A 15,051-nucleotide genomic window follows, 5' to 3' on the forward strand; every position below is an offset into this window, starting at 1 on the left:
TTTACTGTGCTGTGTTAATATGTTTAGGCTACAATATCAAATCATCTTTGACTTGGTTGTTGAGGTCCAGCCTCGACATAAATTATCTCTCGGCCCAGTGCAGAGGCGTGGGAATAATTGAGGCACAGTTCACACAGCGATATCAGGAGGGAGCCTCGGGGTTCTTTCAAATCCTGAAGATCACTCACATTTATTATCCAAACAGCTTTTCTAGCAAAGGTAAACTGAAGGGGAAGTACATTAGCATTCTGTTTCGGGGTAGCAGGACTTAGGTCACGTCCGCAACTATGGCTGCTCTGTCATGTGGACTGAATTAACACCTCTTCCCCACTTGGTAACTTATAAACAGCAGAAATTTATTGCCCACAGTTCTGGGGGCTGAAAAGTCCAAGATCAAGGCACTAGAAAATTCAGTGTCTGGTTCTTTGTAGATGACACTTTCTTGCTATTCTCATATAGTGGAAGGAAAAAGAAGGGGCAAGCAAGCTCCCTCTGGCCTCTTTAAGAAGCTCATCAATCCCATTCATGAGGAGTCCACCCAAAGGCCCCACCTTTTAGATAGCACATTGGGGATTAGACGGCACCATATGAATTTTAGATGTTTAAATGTACAAACATTTGAACGCTGACTCTTTCAGCTACTTCTTATGTTAATTTTGGGATTACTAAAAGCAAAACAACTGGAATTAGTCCAGGTGCAAACTGCAAAGCTATTCCTGTAGGAGATGAGATGCAACTTAGATAAGGTCCTTTTCCAGGAGAGTTAGGTTACTACTGCCTTCATGGAGCAGACCTCCTGACTCTGAAGTTAAGAAGTCAAGAAGTTCTTGTCCAGAGGAAAAGAAGGAGTAAAACAAGGACTGGTCAGGGAGACTGTGGGCTGTTTGGGATGTGTGCTGTGGGGGAAGGCAGCAGACTCGATTGGTCATTTATTACCAAGTCTCTCTTTTGCTTTGAGCACTCAGCATGGTACCTTATGTATGGAAGGTATCTGATAAATATTTACAGAGGAATCCTGAGTGAGTGAGAGTGAGAGTGAGTGAGTGAGTGAGAGTGAGTGAGTGAGTGAGTGAGTGAGTGAGTGAGTGAGTGGTGGCTCAGAGAACCTTCAACATCCCTAGCCTGTCTTCATCTACCATTAGCCTAACTAGACTAGAACCATCAATAATGGGCAACGTCAGTGTCAAATCTCAACCAGGCTCCCATGTGAAAGGGACCAAAAGCCAGTCACCTCCACTTTACAGTTGTTACCTATTTGTCAGAATGTTTGTGTTTGTGGGGAGAACACATGCATGTGGGGATGTGTATGCATAGATGTCCATGCGTGTAGAAGTCAGAGGTCAACTTCAAGTGTTGTTCCTCAGAAGCCACCTGCCTTCATTGTTTTGAGTCAGAGCCTCCTCTTAACCTGGAACTACCTGTCTCCAGGTCCTCAGAGCTGTAATTACAAGCACATGCAACCCCAGCTGGCTTTTTACATTGGAACCCGGGGTTTGAACTGAGGTCCTCATGCTTCTGGGAAACACACTTTACCAAATGAGCTGTTTCAGGAGCCCTCAGCATTCACATAATCTCACTTAGTCTTTATGATGGTGTGAATGCTAGGCACAGGTTGGTTGGTTGGTTGGTTGGTTGGTTGGTTGGTTGGTTGGTTGGTTCGTTGATTGGTTGGTTGGTTGGTTTGTAGACCATGTCTCACGATGTAGTCCTGACTATCCTAGAACTTGTTATGTAGACCAGCCTGGTCTCAAATTCACAGAAACCCATCTGCCTCTGCCTCCTAAGTGCTGGGATTAAAGGCATGTACCACCATGCCCAGCTTGGTTACAGTTATATTTCCCAAAGTACCATTGTGAACTGGGTAATAACAATTTGGCCAATCATAGACCAGGTGCACAATACTGGTACATAATAATGACATGGTAGGTGTCTCAGTTTCTGTCAGTAGGGTCAAAGCATGATGTTCACACAGCAAAATCATCCAATGGACAACGTGTTTCTCAAAATGTATCCTTATTGCAGGAAATCCGTGACTTTTGTACTTGACCATTCATCTCAGGGTCTGCTGTGGGAAAATCCAAGACTTACTCTTTTTAAAAAAAATCCATTTGGCTTATACTTCATTGTTTATCATTGAAGATAGTCAGGACAGGAACTCACACGGGGCAGGAACCTGATGCAGAGGCCATGGAGGGATGCTGCTTACCAGCTTGCTCCTCATGGTTTGCTCAGCTTGCTTTCTTATAGAACCCAGGACCACCAGCCCAGGGACGGCACCACCCACAATGGACTGACCCTTCCCTCATCAACCACTAATTAGGAAAATGTCCTACAGGCTTGCCTACAGCCCAATCTTATGGAGGCATTTTCTCAGCTGAGGCTCCTTCCTCCCCATGACTATAGCTTGTGTCAAGTTGACATAAAACTAACCAGCACACCAATATAAGCAACTGGGAATTTATTTTTAAATATCTATATTTATAATGTAACTAATCTGTGCTACATACTGTGAGAAAGAAAAGTGCAAAGTAAGTTTGCTGCCCCTTTATGGGAATATAGCTGACGGCCTCACAGGAAATGATTCAGGACTCACAAAGGGAGCAACATCCCAGCCAGTGAGCCCTCAGAGCACAGCACAATAAGGCCTACAGTAGGCCAGCTCCATCTATGAACACTGAAATTTGAATTTCATATAATTATGTCATGAAATGGTTTTTTTCAACCCTTAATGATGTAAATTTTTGTTAAAAGTGGGGGCTGGAGAGATAGCCAGGAGTTAAGAACACTTGTTACTCTTGCAGAGGACCTGGGTTTAGGTCCTAGCACCCACTCAGCAGCCAGCAACCATCTGTAACTCCAGTTCCAGAGGGCCTAACATGTCTTCTGGTCTCCATGGGCAATGAATGCAGACATACATACATGCAAAACACCCATACATATAAATTTTTTTTTTTAAACTAAATCTCACAAATAAAGAGTACTTAAGGCTGGTCGTAGTAACACTGTTATTTCAGCACTGGAAGGCTGGATCATCAGTTCAAGGCCAGCCAGCCTGGACTACCTACCTAGTGAGTTCTCGGGCAACCGGAGGTACAGAATAAAACCATGTCTCAAACAAATGCAAAACCATAAAAAAATGTTTTCATTTGGTTGTTTGGGACCATCATGGTGAAAGTGCTGACCACGGCTCGAAAATCACCGGTATAGAAAAAGGAGCAGAAAGACAAAAGCAAAAGGAATAACAGAAGCCATCAACCAAGCAATAAGAAGAAAACTTCCCTCTACTTTGGCTATCTCTGCCAGAGTGCAGCCTGTCCCCAGTTCGGCTCTTTTATTCCTGGATCAACAAATAATCAAAGAAAACAATGTTCTCCCTTCCTTCCTTCCTTAAAGTCTCTCCCAAGCTGAGCCTTCCTTGAACCGTCCTGATAACGTGAGGGCAGTCGTCACTGAGACTAGATCCTATCTACCCTGAGTGCTGGAGAACCTGGGGCTTCCTTCCCCCAGCAGTCTTTAATCGTCATCTCCTTTCTGCCCAGCCCCCTCGGCTTCCTCGTTTCTCAAGTCCATCCTTCTATTTTCCTCAGGCCTTCCTAGGAAGCCCCCTCTGTCTTCTCTCTTACAGAACTACACAAGTCAATAGTCATTTAGTCAGTGCATAGAAAGGACCAGAGCATTTTTAATTTATACATAATAGAGATGAGCATTCAGGAGTACACCATGTGCCCCTTGTCTTGATGGCATGTTTCTTAGAGAGTTTCCTGAGATTTTCCTAAATGCAGTTTATCCTATAATGGAATTTCAGTAGCTAGCGAGGCTGTAGCTTCAGTTATAATCCCTCTGACACACAGGTGCTATTGTGTAGTGCCCACGGGAGGGGTACATCTGAATCTTGACCTCAAAATAGTACTAAATGGTATATTTTGTGTATTACTTATGATCTCTACCGTCTGGGCAATTCTATGAGTTCTCATTGCTTGATTATGGTAACAATGAATGATAATATAAGCAGCGAATAAATTTTACGTAGAGTAAATCTAAAGGTCTTGATGTTGTTTGTTGTAGTTTGTTGATGGAGATGTGGAATGTGAAGTAAAGAAAATACACAAACTAACATCTGAAACCGGCAGTATTATCTCTTCCCCCAGTCTGTTGAGACCATACTGTTGCCTCCTGTCATCAGGGGCAGCCAGCTTCCCTCCTTAAATTCCTTCAATGCTGTGCAGTATTTAATTCATGAACTCCACACAAACTGGTAATTTAAAGCAGACAGTTAAGGCATTTCCCAGCAGAAGTCAGTAAGCGGAGGGTGAGTCCTAACTAGACTAGAAAATGAGGTCAAGCTGAATTAACTACTCAGGAGGAACGGGAGTGTGACAGCCGAGGTGAGCGGGACAACCTGAGTCAGTAAGATGCTGACAGAACCACACACACACACAACACAAGTCTCAGTTCTCCTTGGTACTGCACTGCAGTGTGCTCCCCACTGCCCTCGGCATCCCATGTCTCTAAGTATTTGACTTGTTAAAAAAAAAAAAAAAACCATTCCCCTCTAGTTCATGTATGCCTCCCCTCACTTTCATAAGTTCACTGGGGAAACTATAAACTACAAAACTCAGTTTAAATATCAGAATTTCTGAAAAGGCTTCTCTCCCCAGCCCCCACTTTGTCTTATAGATGTGGCATCATGTTCCCATCTTTAATTTGGCACCCACCACTGACATTTAAATGTTTTGTTTCTATGCTCTCCTAATCTACTAAGTGTGTTTTCTCCTTAAAGGACCTTTTGTCCCCCTAGTCTGCCAAGGAACACACATGCTGAAAGACTCCATAGCTGATCCTGTCCGGGAATCTACTGTAGTGACCTGACCTAGGTTGACAGACTTCAATGCTGCCTTCTCTCAATCAGTTTGGGTGAATAAAACAGATTACTGTAGACTGGCAGTTATCATTGCCAGGTGTGATGGTGCATGCCTGTCAATCCAGCACTTAGGGTACTGAGGCAAGATGATCAAGAATTCCAGGACAGTCTACACTACACAGTAGGACCCAAGCAGCTAATCCGAGTAGACATCTGTTTTCCACAATTTTGGAGCCTGGGAAGTGCAAGGTCATCAGTATGCCAGCCCTGCTGATTCTGGAAAGGGTTCTCCCCCTCCTTCACAAATGGGCACGTTCTTGCTGTCTCCTCCTGTGACAGAGAACATGGCAATAGGCAAGCTCTCTTGTCTTTTTCATCAGTGCACTAATGCCATTCCCGAGAACTCCACCCTCCTGACACAATTAGCTTCCAAAGGACCGATTCCAAAAGCCATTACAGGTGATAGAGATTTAAGTATATGAATAATTAATATGGCATTGTTCTGTGTTATGTATGGTGGTTTTTTGTTTCCAAAACTCAGTATCCCCCCAGCCCCTCTCTCTCTGCATTCTTTATCCTCTCCCAGTCCTCCTTTCACTTCCCCAGTGTCAAATACATCATTCCTACTTTTCTCCCCATCTGGGCTGCTGTGCACATCACCGGAGCGCCTTCACATGCTCTGTGGTGTTTTTCATTTACCAGGTTCAGGAATGGGAGTGGTGTGGCTAAAGGGCACTGTGGGTAAGCTACAGGCCACCAGGTAGGACCACAGGAGAGACTTGTGCCACTCTGGATCTGCCTTGCCTTCCAGAAGTGCTCACAAGGTATTTCAAAGGCACATCGGTGCAGATTCTATTACCTCGTGTCTCAGTCTGCCAGGCTTCAGAGCGTCCCAGTGTTAGTTAGGGCTTTGCACGTAATTTTCCTTCTGCATATTCACACGGCTTCTTCTCTTCTTTTTTTATTTCCAGATAGAGGAACGAGCAGAGTTTTTGAATAAGTCAGTGCAGAAAAGGTAACTATAATTGACTGTTCAGTTGAGACTCATCAGCTGTGACTCACACGAAGAGATGTCTTTGGACTCATGTTTTCATGTCTGTGTTTGCTTGGCAGTGGTGTCAAATCGACGCATCAAGCAGCAGTAGTCTCCAAGATTGACAGCAGGCTGGAGCAGTATACCAACGCAATCGAGGTGAGTGCTGTTCCCCGGTCACAATCCTATCAAACAGAAACAGGCTGGGATTACGTATGTGTTCGCAGAAACTTTAGGGTGATGGATGAGCCTGGCACCCTGATAATAGTACAATATTAATAACGATCTCCGTAACTAGCTATGAAGAAATACAGTAAGAAAGACGTATTAGAGACTTTTGAGTAGGTTGTTTTCAACATTTGTAGTCTGAATTTTCTTTGTGTATGAATGTTTTGCCTGAATGTACGTATGTGCGCCCTTGGAACTGAAGTTATAGTTGTGAGCCACCGTGTGGATGCTGGGAACTGAATCTGGGTCCTCTGCCAGAGCAGCGAGTGTTCTAAATCACTAAGCCTGCTCTCTAGTCTCTAAGGAATAGATTGATGGATATATGCATCATAGGTAGTCACAAGTACATCTTGAATTTTGCTTGCGGAAACTTCCTACTAATAAATATGGGAGCATGAAATAACATCAAGATGAGAACCAACTTGTGTTCATCATCATCCATTTTACTGGTTGGTTAGTAGTAAAAGGATCATAGTTTTATGTTGTTACCAACTTTTTTTTTTACTGTTCAGTTGACTTGGGAATTTGATTTTGTTTGGAAGTAATGTGTCTTTCTCATCCGAAGCTCTAAAAGATTAACATCACTGATCAAGATGTGATGCTTTTATGTTCTTTGTGTAGACTTGAGCAACGGCTTTAACCTTCTGTATCAGAGCATCTTCAGTGAAGTAAATTGTTTGGGTTCACTTTCTTTTTCTCCTTTCCTTTGTACTCAGAGTAGAGATGCCTAGAATGTAGTTCACAAATGACATGAGAGACTGAGAGGGGAATCTTATGATTTATTAAATACTTAATGAAGTACCAATACCCATTTTATTCACAAGACTGGTGTCCACTAAAACATGACAAACTGTGCACAGTTAATTTCTCTGGTTAGATTGGTCCTAGCACTGACGAATGAAGCCAAGACTGTGGCCACAGACCGGGCACAGGCACATTTTTGTATACCACTGAAGATGTAACTCATCCCTACTAAACCACCAGTCACAGATCAGGTCTGATAGAGAAGCCATCTGGGCTTGTCTTTGTCTACAGCTGGGAAAGTTTCTCAAAGACATGCCCTTCTTACTTGTCTCCTTTGTTCCTTCCAGTATGTTCTCTATGCTGTCCTGCCTCAGCCTTTCAGTCTTGAAGAACTTCCCCACTTTGGGGCATCTACATATGCTGTTTTTCTGCATAGAATGAAGGCCTCCTCCTATTCCTTTTCCTACTTCTGAGTCTCTGGTAAAATCTGGTTGTAAATGTTACATCCTTAAAGAATCCTTAGCCTGATTGATATTCTCAAACTAAATATCATTTCCCTGTTATGTGTTCTCTCTTCTAGAGATAAATTGCAATCCATTATTTTCATAGTGTTTACGACAATGAAAAATAAGTACTAATAAGTTACTGACATTTATCCTATTGAAATATAAGCTTACTGTGGTTTATGGAACAAACTGGCTTGCTTTGACAAACTCTACCAAAGTTAGCATGCATAGTAGGTGCTAAAAGCCTATCTGCTGGGAGATGTTCAGTAGGTCGTGTAATCACATAGGACTTCCTTGTAATCTGAAGACTGGAGTTCAGACCCCCAGCACCCATGTAAAAGCTGAAGGCACGGAAGCCTGCATTTGGGAGGCAGAGACAAGGAATCCCTGGAGCAAGCTGCCTAGCTAGACTAGCAGAACCAGTGAACTGCAGGGTCAGTGAGAGAGCCTGCCTCAGTGTAGAAAGTGAAGGGCAATCAAGGAAGACACTGGGCATCAACCCCTGGTTTCCACGTGTACGTGTTCTCTCTCTCTCTCTCTCTCTCTCTCTCACACACACACACACACACACACACACTCAAACACATATGCATAGCACACACGAATACACATTTAAAAACAAAGCAGAACAAATGCCTATCTACTGGAGAAGCTTGGGAACTAGTTTACTCAGCAACTGCACAAGCAAAAAGAGCCTACGGTTGAGCCCTAGGAGCCACATAAAAAACTGCCAGGTGTGGCTGCACACATTATAATCCAGTGCTGAGGAGTTAGAGACAAGAAGGTTCTTGGGGGGTCACTGGCCAGGCATCCTAGCTAAATCCATGAACCACCCGTCCCCTCAAAAAAAAAAGGCCCCTAAGGAATAGCACCTGAGATTGAGCTTTGGTCTCCTACACACACACACACACACACACACACACCTTGCTTCCACATACATTCATACATACACACAAACATGCAAACACACATGCACATTAAAAACGAAAACACCAGAAAATAATCGGCTGAGGAAATGGAGTCCTCTTTCTCCTGAATGATAGAGTCCTAAAAAGCACGTTTCTTTTCTGGAAGATCCTCTGCTCCAGCTCTGATGGTTTATGTGAAGAATCACAACATCGGAATGGAGCTGTACAACAGAAACCATGAATCCCTTTCGATAGAAGTGCACACAACAATTTTTTTAGTTGATGGTGCTGAGTAAGACCAGCTCGCTCTGATTTTATGAGGACAAACTTCTCAACACTGTCTTAAAGCATATTTGCACATTTCAGGGAACAAAGGCTTCCAAACCTCCTAAGCCTGCAGCCTCGGATCTCCCTGTCCCTGCTGAAGGGGTCCGCAACATCAAGAGCATGTGGGAGAGAGGGAATGTGTTCTCCTCCCCCTCTGCCTCGGGAACACCAAATAAGGTATGAGCATGCATCTCATCATCTCAAGTTTTTTTTTTTTTTTTTTTTTTTTTTTGTTTTTTTTTGTTTTTCGAGACAGGGTTTCTCTGTGGTTTTGGAGCCTATCCTGGAACTAGCTCTGTAGACCAGGCTGGTCTCGAACTCACAGAGATCCGCCTGCCTCTGCCTCCCGAGTACTGGGATTAAAGGCGTGCGCCACCACCGCCCGGCTTCATCTCAAGTTTTGAAAAGTGGATTTTCCCCATTTGCATTAGGAACGGCCTTCATTCACAACAAATGCAATGAAGAATGTATGACCTGCACTGATTTGCCAAAAAAAAAGGCAAAAATAAAGCAAGCTCATAGAGATTGTATTCATGGGCTAGCCTGTGTACTCAGCAGTGATCATGGACCACTAAATGAAGTGCTTGCATTTAATTATCAGTCATTAGGGTTAGGATGGGCTAAGGAGATATGGAATAAAAACTGATATTTCGTTTTTTAAAGATTTATTTTTATTATATGTGTATGGCTGTTTTGCCTGTATGTATATCTGTGCACTATGTGTATGCCAAGTGTCTGCAGAGGTCAGAAGAGATCATAGAATCCTCTAGAACTGGAGTTACAAATGGTTGGGAGCCACTGTGTGGGTGCTGGGAATCAAGCCCAGGTCCTCTGGAAAAGCAGCCCATGCTCTTAACCATGGAGCTATCTCTCCAGCCCCTGATATACTTTTTAAAGGGACAGAATCAATACAATAAATATGCATTATTATAAAGGAGAATATATTACATTGACTTATGTGGTGGAAGCTGGGTCAGCAGTGGCTTGCTGCACACTAGAGAGGCTGAAAACCCACTGAAGGGGGCTGCTGAGCCCACAGTACTGGGTGCTTCAGCAGTCCTGATTTAGTGATGAAGGCCTGGAGGATATCGGGAGAGCTACTGGGCTTTAGTCCACATTGGAAGGGTGAAAAAACTGGGTTCTTATGTCAGCGAAGGAAGGCTGGCTACTGAAACAACAAGACAGATGCAGCCCCAAGCAAGGTGTGAAGCACACAGGCAGAGCAGCCCCTCTTCACAGCTGGTCACAGCCAGAAGGTGCTGCCGCCTCTGGGGAAGGGGCAGGGAATGTCTTCCTGCGTCTTCTCTAGCTAATCCTTCAGTCAGCTGGTACTCAAGATCAACAATTGCCCATTTAAGGATACCCTGAAGTGTGTAAGATTTCCCCGGTAAAGGTACCTTTTTTTCTTTAGTTTTTGGGGTGACTGGTTTTTTGCAGGAAACCGCTGGCCTGAAGGTGGGAGTTTCCAGCCGCATCAATGAATGGCTAACTAAATCACCAGATGGCAACAAGTCACCTGCTCCAAAGCCTTCTGTAAGTAGCTTGGGGAGATCTGAGTTTCTCGGATCTTACAACTTACACATAAGAATAAAAGAGCAGTTGGCTCACCTGCCTAGGAGGAATGGTTTTCCTGTCCTCTGCTGCCGGTACTGAGTGGCTCACTGCTGGGTGGCACACTGGTGGGTGGCACACTGGTGGGGGACACACTGGTGAGTGGCACACTGCTGGGCGGCACACTGGTGAGTGGCACACTGCTGGGTGTGCACACTGCTGGGTGGCACACTGCTGAGTGGCACACTGCTGGGCGGCACACTGGTGAGTGGCACACTGCTGGGTGTGCACACTGCTGGGTGGCACACTGGTGAGTGGCACACTGCTGGGGGGCACACTGCTGGGGGGCACACTTCTGGGGGGGCACACTGGTGGGCGTGCACACTGGTGAGTGGCACACTGCTGGGTGGCACACTGGTGGGGGGCACACTGGTGGGGGGCACACTGCTGGGTGGCACACTGGTAAGTGGCACACTGCTGGGGGGCACACTGCTGGGGGGCACACTTCTGGGTGTGCAGACACAGAGTGGCCTGAGCAGCTGCACCACGATTCAGGGTAAAGCACAGCCTCTGCTGGAGTGGGGGAGGAGGGCTTAGTTGTGGCACACGATGCTGGGGCCGTTCAACTAAGACCCTCTGCATTTCTCTCTGTTTTCCTTTATTTACTTATCTGTTTATTTGGCTTCTATTCTATAAACTACACACAGGAATTTGAAAGCAAAATGCCATGTTTCTCAGGCTACTTATTTATTACAAGCATTCCAAAACTTACTCCCAAAAGATTGGGTATTTTGACCATTTTCAAGCCATGTTTTTTTTTAATTTTAACTAATTTCTATAACTTAACACAAAATAGTTATTTAGTAGCTACTGAAATAATTTCTATTATACATATAATTAATATAAATGGAATAATGTGTTATCAACACCTGAAAAGGAAAACCATAAAAACCCTGAAACTAGAAAACTGAAATACTCCCCCTGCAAAACCACAAAAAATGGCTATGAATATTATTTTAGACTACTAAAACTTTTCTTATTTACTAAGTGTAAGCTAGTTATACAAATATTCCTTTAACTCACTATGTAATTGCCTTACAGTTGTTCTTAGAATAAATCATTCACATTCTCATTCAGCCTTCTCTGCTAAGCTGACTTTGCAGTTTTATTGGTATCAAAGGAGCAGAAAAGGAACTACCATAACTACATTCATTGTTATTTAATTAATTTATCCTTTATTTTTTGTGGGTTTTTGCAATAACATAGCCCTGGAACTCACCATGTAGACCAGGCTGGCATCGAACATAACCTTCATTCTTTAAGAAGAAAAACATCCCAGATCCCATGCCTGTAAAGTGTTAAGCTCCTGCAGCGATATCCTAGCACTTCCCAAATTATAAAGGAGAAACGAAAATGTTTGTGTTCCATTCTTGGGAGCAAAACATTAAGCGTTTTAGTTAATATTCTGCCCAAGGTCTTTGCGCAAGACTTCACAGAAGGTATATGCCAATGTGAACTCAGTTTACAGTTGTGAAGACATTACCCATTGAAAAAATATGCATTCCTGCCAAGCAGATAAAGGAGATGGAGTCAATTAAAAAAAAGGGGGGGGGAGAGGAAAGACACCACACCCAGATGTATCTTTGGGGCCTCAAATGTCACAACTGGTCATCTTGACACAAGAAATATAAATTATTTTTAAATAGAAATAAATTATGGTCTGTCAATGGTATGGTTCTAGACCCATGGTTACTAATTCTTTGATTTCTGAATCATGGATCCCTCTGAAAGTCAAATGAAACTATGAAACTAAAAGCCGTTCTATAACATGTAAATTTGAGGCGTTCATGGCCACATACCCCACTTCAGGGACTCTCCTGAGAAAAGAAGGAAGGACACAAAGATAAATGGCTTCTCTTTGAGTATGGCATCACCTCTCTAGAGCAGATGGCCATTCCTTTCCACCCACGTCTCCAGTATGTGTGGTCTAGTTCATCCTGTACCAAGTTGTCCTCATGGGCTCGGTCCAGGGCTACCTCTCGAGTCTTTGATCAGCCCCTGACCTGACTTGCTTCCCATCCATTACCCTCCTAGTGGAAGGGTTAAAAGAGTACATGTAAATGGAGTTATTACCTCCATAGGTGGGATTGTACTAAGGATCTCACACCAAAGATAGCGGTAACAGCGCCTGCGGTTATTGATGGCCTCCTAAAAAGTGACAGGACAGAAAAGTAATACAGGAAACTTAAAAAACCACAGGCTGCTTTACCTCCTTAGTAAGTGACTTTTAAACTTACCTAGGAAAGCAAAGAAGGGAAGAATACAACAGTTAGTATATATTTTAGTGATCACCTTCTTCCCATTGGGTTTGACAGATTTGTGTGGCCTCAAATAAGTAAGTAAGACATATATATTCGATGTCATCAATAAAATAGTATGTTAGTTATACTCATTAAGCTTTGTAAAGCTTTGGACACATTCCTCTGGTAGTATTTCCTCCTGTATTTTAGCCCTAGTACCCACCATGTCAAATTACAGCTAGTCATGTGACTGTCTCCTGGAAGAAGATAATGGCTTGGAAACCAGCAAGGTAGGAAAAGTGAAGCTCGGACTCTGTGGTTGCAGCAGAAATGAGGTGAAATTTCAGTGTGGAAAAGGCCACTGGAGTCCTACAGATGTGTAGACTGTCAGACAAAACCTCCAAGGAAGGCAGGATACGAAGATATCAAACAGGGATCTTGGGTCCTATCCATGAGGTGTCACAGTGTTGACCTGAAGCTAAATTCTGACCATTATGGGTTTTTTTTTTATTTTTTCAAGTTATAATCTGAGCACTTTTTGAAGTATGAAAATATACATTCTTTAATATATTGGTTCCGGTCCTTTCTTTTTTTACACCATCCACTTCAGACATGTGTGTTTCCATTTTGGTCCTTCAAGATATCCAAGTTTGGGGGCTCTGGTTAGGCTGGTCCTGAGTCCAGAATGTCAGAGGATTATCTATAAGCAGCACCCAGTAGGAGAACTCCAATAGTCCCTTCTGGTTCTGGACCAGATACAACTTATTCTCAACCCATTTCCTTTATTCTCACTACGGGTAGTTGGAGGAGAAATCCTAGGTTTGTTGTTTGCAGTTGTGACCTGTGACCATGAGAACAAGGAGTTATTTCAACCAAACAGTCTTTACCCATGGTGAAACCCCAAAAGCAAAAGAGTAAGCCACAGGGCTAACACTAGCACGTTGCGTTCTGAAACTCAGAAGAAAAACCACCCAAGACTTGGTAGTTATGGCCTTATTCTCAGGGATGCTAAGAATTACAAGTACTCAAAATTGTCATCATTATCCCCCAGAAATTAGCATATTTAAAATTAAACATTGTCCTGCTTTGTGTATCTCTCTGGGACAGTCAAGCTACTTACGAGTAGGATTTATAAACTTCCAGCATAACTTTATGACTGGAATTCAAGTTTGAATGTTTTAGCTGATTTGTCTAGTCTTTGTGTCTAAACTACATGTCATATAGCAATTAAAGTGCTAACTTGTCTCTCTTTTTGTTTAAAAAAGAACGATGTCTTTCTCAGCTGGCTTCTCTTCTTCACTCTTTCGTCTCTCGTTGACTGGAAACCTGCCTTTCCTGCCTTCATCTCTCCCTCTTCTCCCAGCCTGGCTCTTTCTCTCATATAGTATGGTCAGGTAATTCCATTTATATTTCCTTTTGACTTGAAAATGCTGACTTACAATGTGGATGCTGCTATTTTCTGGAAACACCCTTATTTAAACTCTTTAAGTGATCTGGAAAGATTCATCAACGTGATTTCAGGGAAATGGAACACTCATAAGATAGAAAAATATTTGTCATCTATGAATCTCAAAGAAATAAGTGATAGCACCCACTTTTCAGAGCTTCTTCCAGCATGTTCCTTACTATAGCTGCCAATGTTTTTAAGTCTTCCAGACAATTTGGCAACTTTTACCCACACTGGCAAATGTAGTGGAATTTTTTTTCTTTTTAAATATGATTTGTCGCTTAAGGTTTCCAAGTTAAATAGGTATCGCTTTCTAATAGAATATCAGGAATTCATTCCACAGGCCCATAACCTCGCTAAGCATATGACAAATCTCCACATGGCATTATTTAACCATGCAGGTTCAGTATTGAGATGCTGGTATTCTGTGTCAGAAATATGTTCACCAAAACTGGCATCCGTGGAAAACCACAGCTGCTAAGGCTTTGCCTTCCTAACGAGAAAAGGCATTGCCAAAGTAAGCAGTACTATTTTCAGTAAAACACATTCATTTTCTCCAAACTACCTGTGCCAAGTACTAATATAAGCAAATGCTGGAAGAAAAGTAAATGAAAACAGCAATTTGGGTCCTTATCCAAATGAAATGAATTATGAGGTAGTAAACAAGAATCCAAGACTGTATGACTAGTATGGGTCTTACTTTACTGTTTTCAGGAGTCACACATGTTCTTAAAATACATTGCCCACTTCTCTTAGGGTTGCCGTTGGTGACTCATGATTATTTTTCTGGGGCTAGGTTCTACTAATCCACTTCCAAATGACACACTTGGCCATCAAGAAACACGGAACGATTTCAGTATCTCCCTTAGGTTGCAAGATCCTAGGACAGTGATCCTACAAAAGGGAGTTGCTAGGGAACGAAGAAAACACTACAGGGAATGATCTGGGGAGATGGGGGCCAGCAAAGACTGTGAGCACAACGCCACGGGGCTCTGAGAACTTAGCTCCATGCAGACACGACCAGAGGTCAAATGCTTCCAAGTATACTCCCGAAGGCAGGGTGGGCCTGAGAAGCACTCTGAACTTCCAGCCTGCCTCTTGGGTAAGCGACATGGACGTCTGTAGCCAGAGAGTTGTTAGTGGAGG

General features: G+C 43.2%; 1 protein-coding gene across 5 annotated transcripts in view; it reads left to right on the plus strand.

Moving 5' to 3' along the window:
- Cald1 (caldesmon 1) overlaps window positions 1-15,051 on the plus strand; it is a 192,806-nt gene that overhangs the window by 172,298 nt on the left and 5,457 nt on the right. For 3 of the 5 annotated variants that reach the window (XM_026788564.1, XM_026788565.1, XM_013353259.2), the window contains 4 exons: window positions 5,833-5,876; window positions 5,975-6,053; window positions 8,647-8,784; window positions 10,045-10,140. In XM_026788564.1, the coding sequence (XP_026644365.1) occupies window positions 5,833-5,876; window positions 5,975-6,053; window positions 8,647-8,784; window positions 10,045-10,140 (357 nt within the window). Of the gene's footprint in view, window positions 1-5,832; window positions 5,877-5,974; window positions 6,054-8,646; window positions 8,785-10,044; window positions 10,141-13,723; window positions 13,853-15,051 lie in introns of all 5 variants that reach the window. The other 2 variants (XM_026788562.1, XM_026788563.1) reach the window with 1 other exon arrangement.

Source organism: Microtus ochrogaster, unplaced genomic scaffold (assembly GCF_000317375.1).
Source record: "Microtus ochrogaster isolate Prairie Vole_2 unplaced genomic scaffold, MicOch1.0 UNK4, whole genome shotgun sequence".
NCBI classification, from domain to species: Eukaryota; Metazoa; Chordata; class Mammalia; order Rodentia; family Cricetidae; genus Microtus; species Microtus ochrogaster.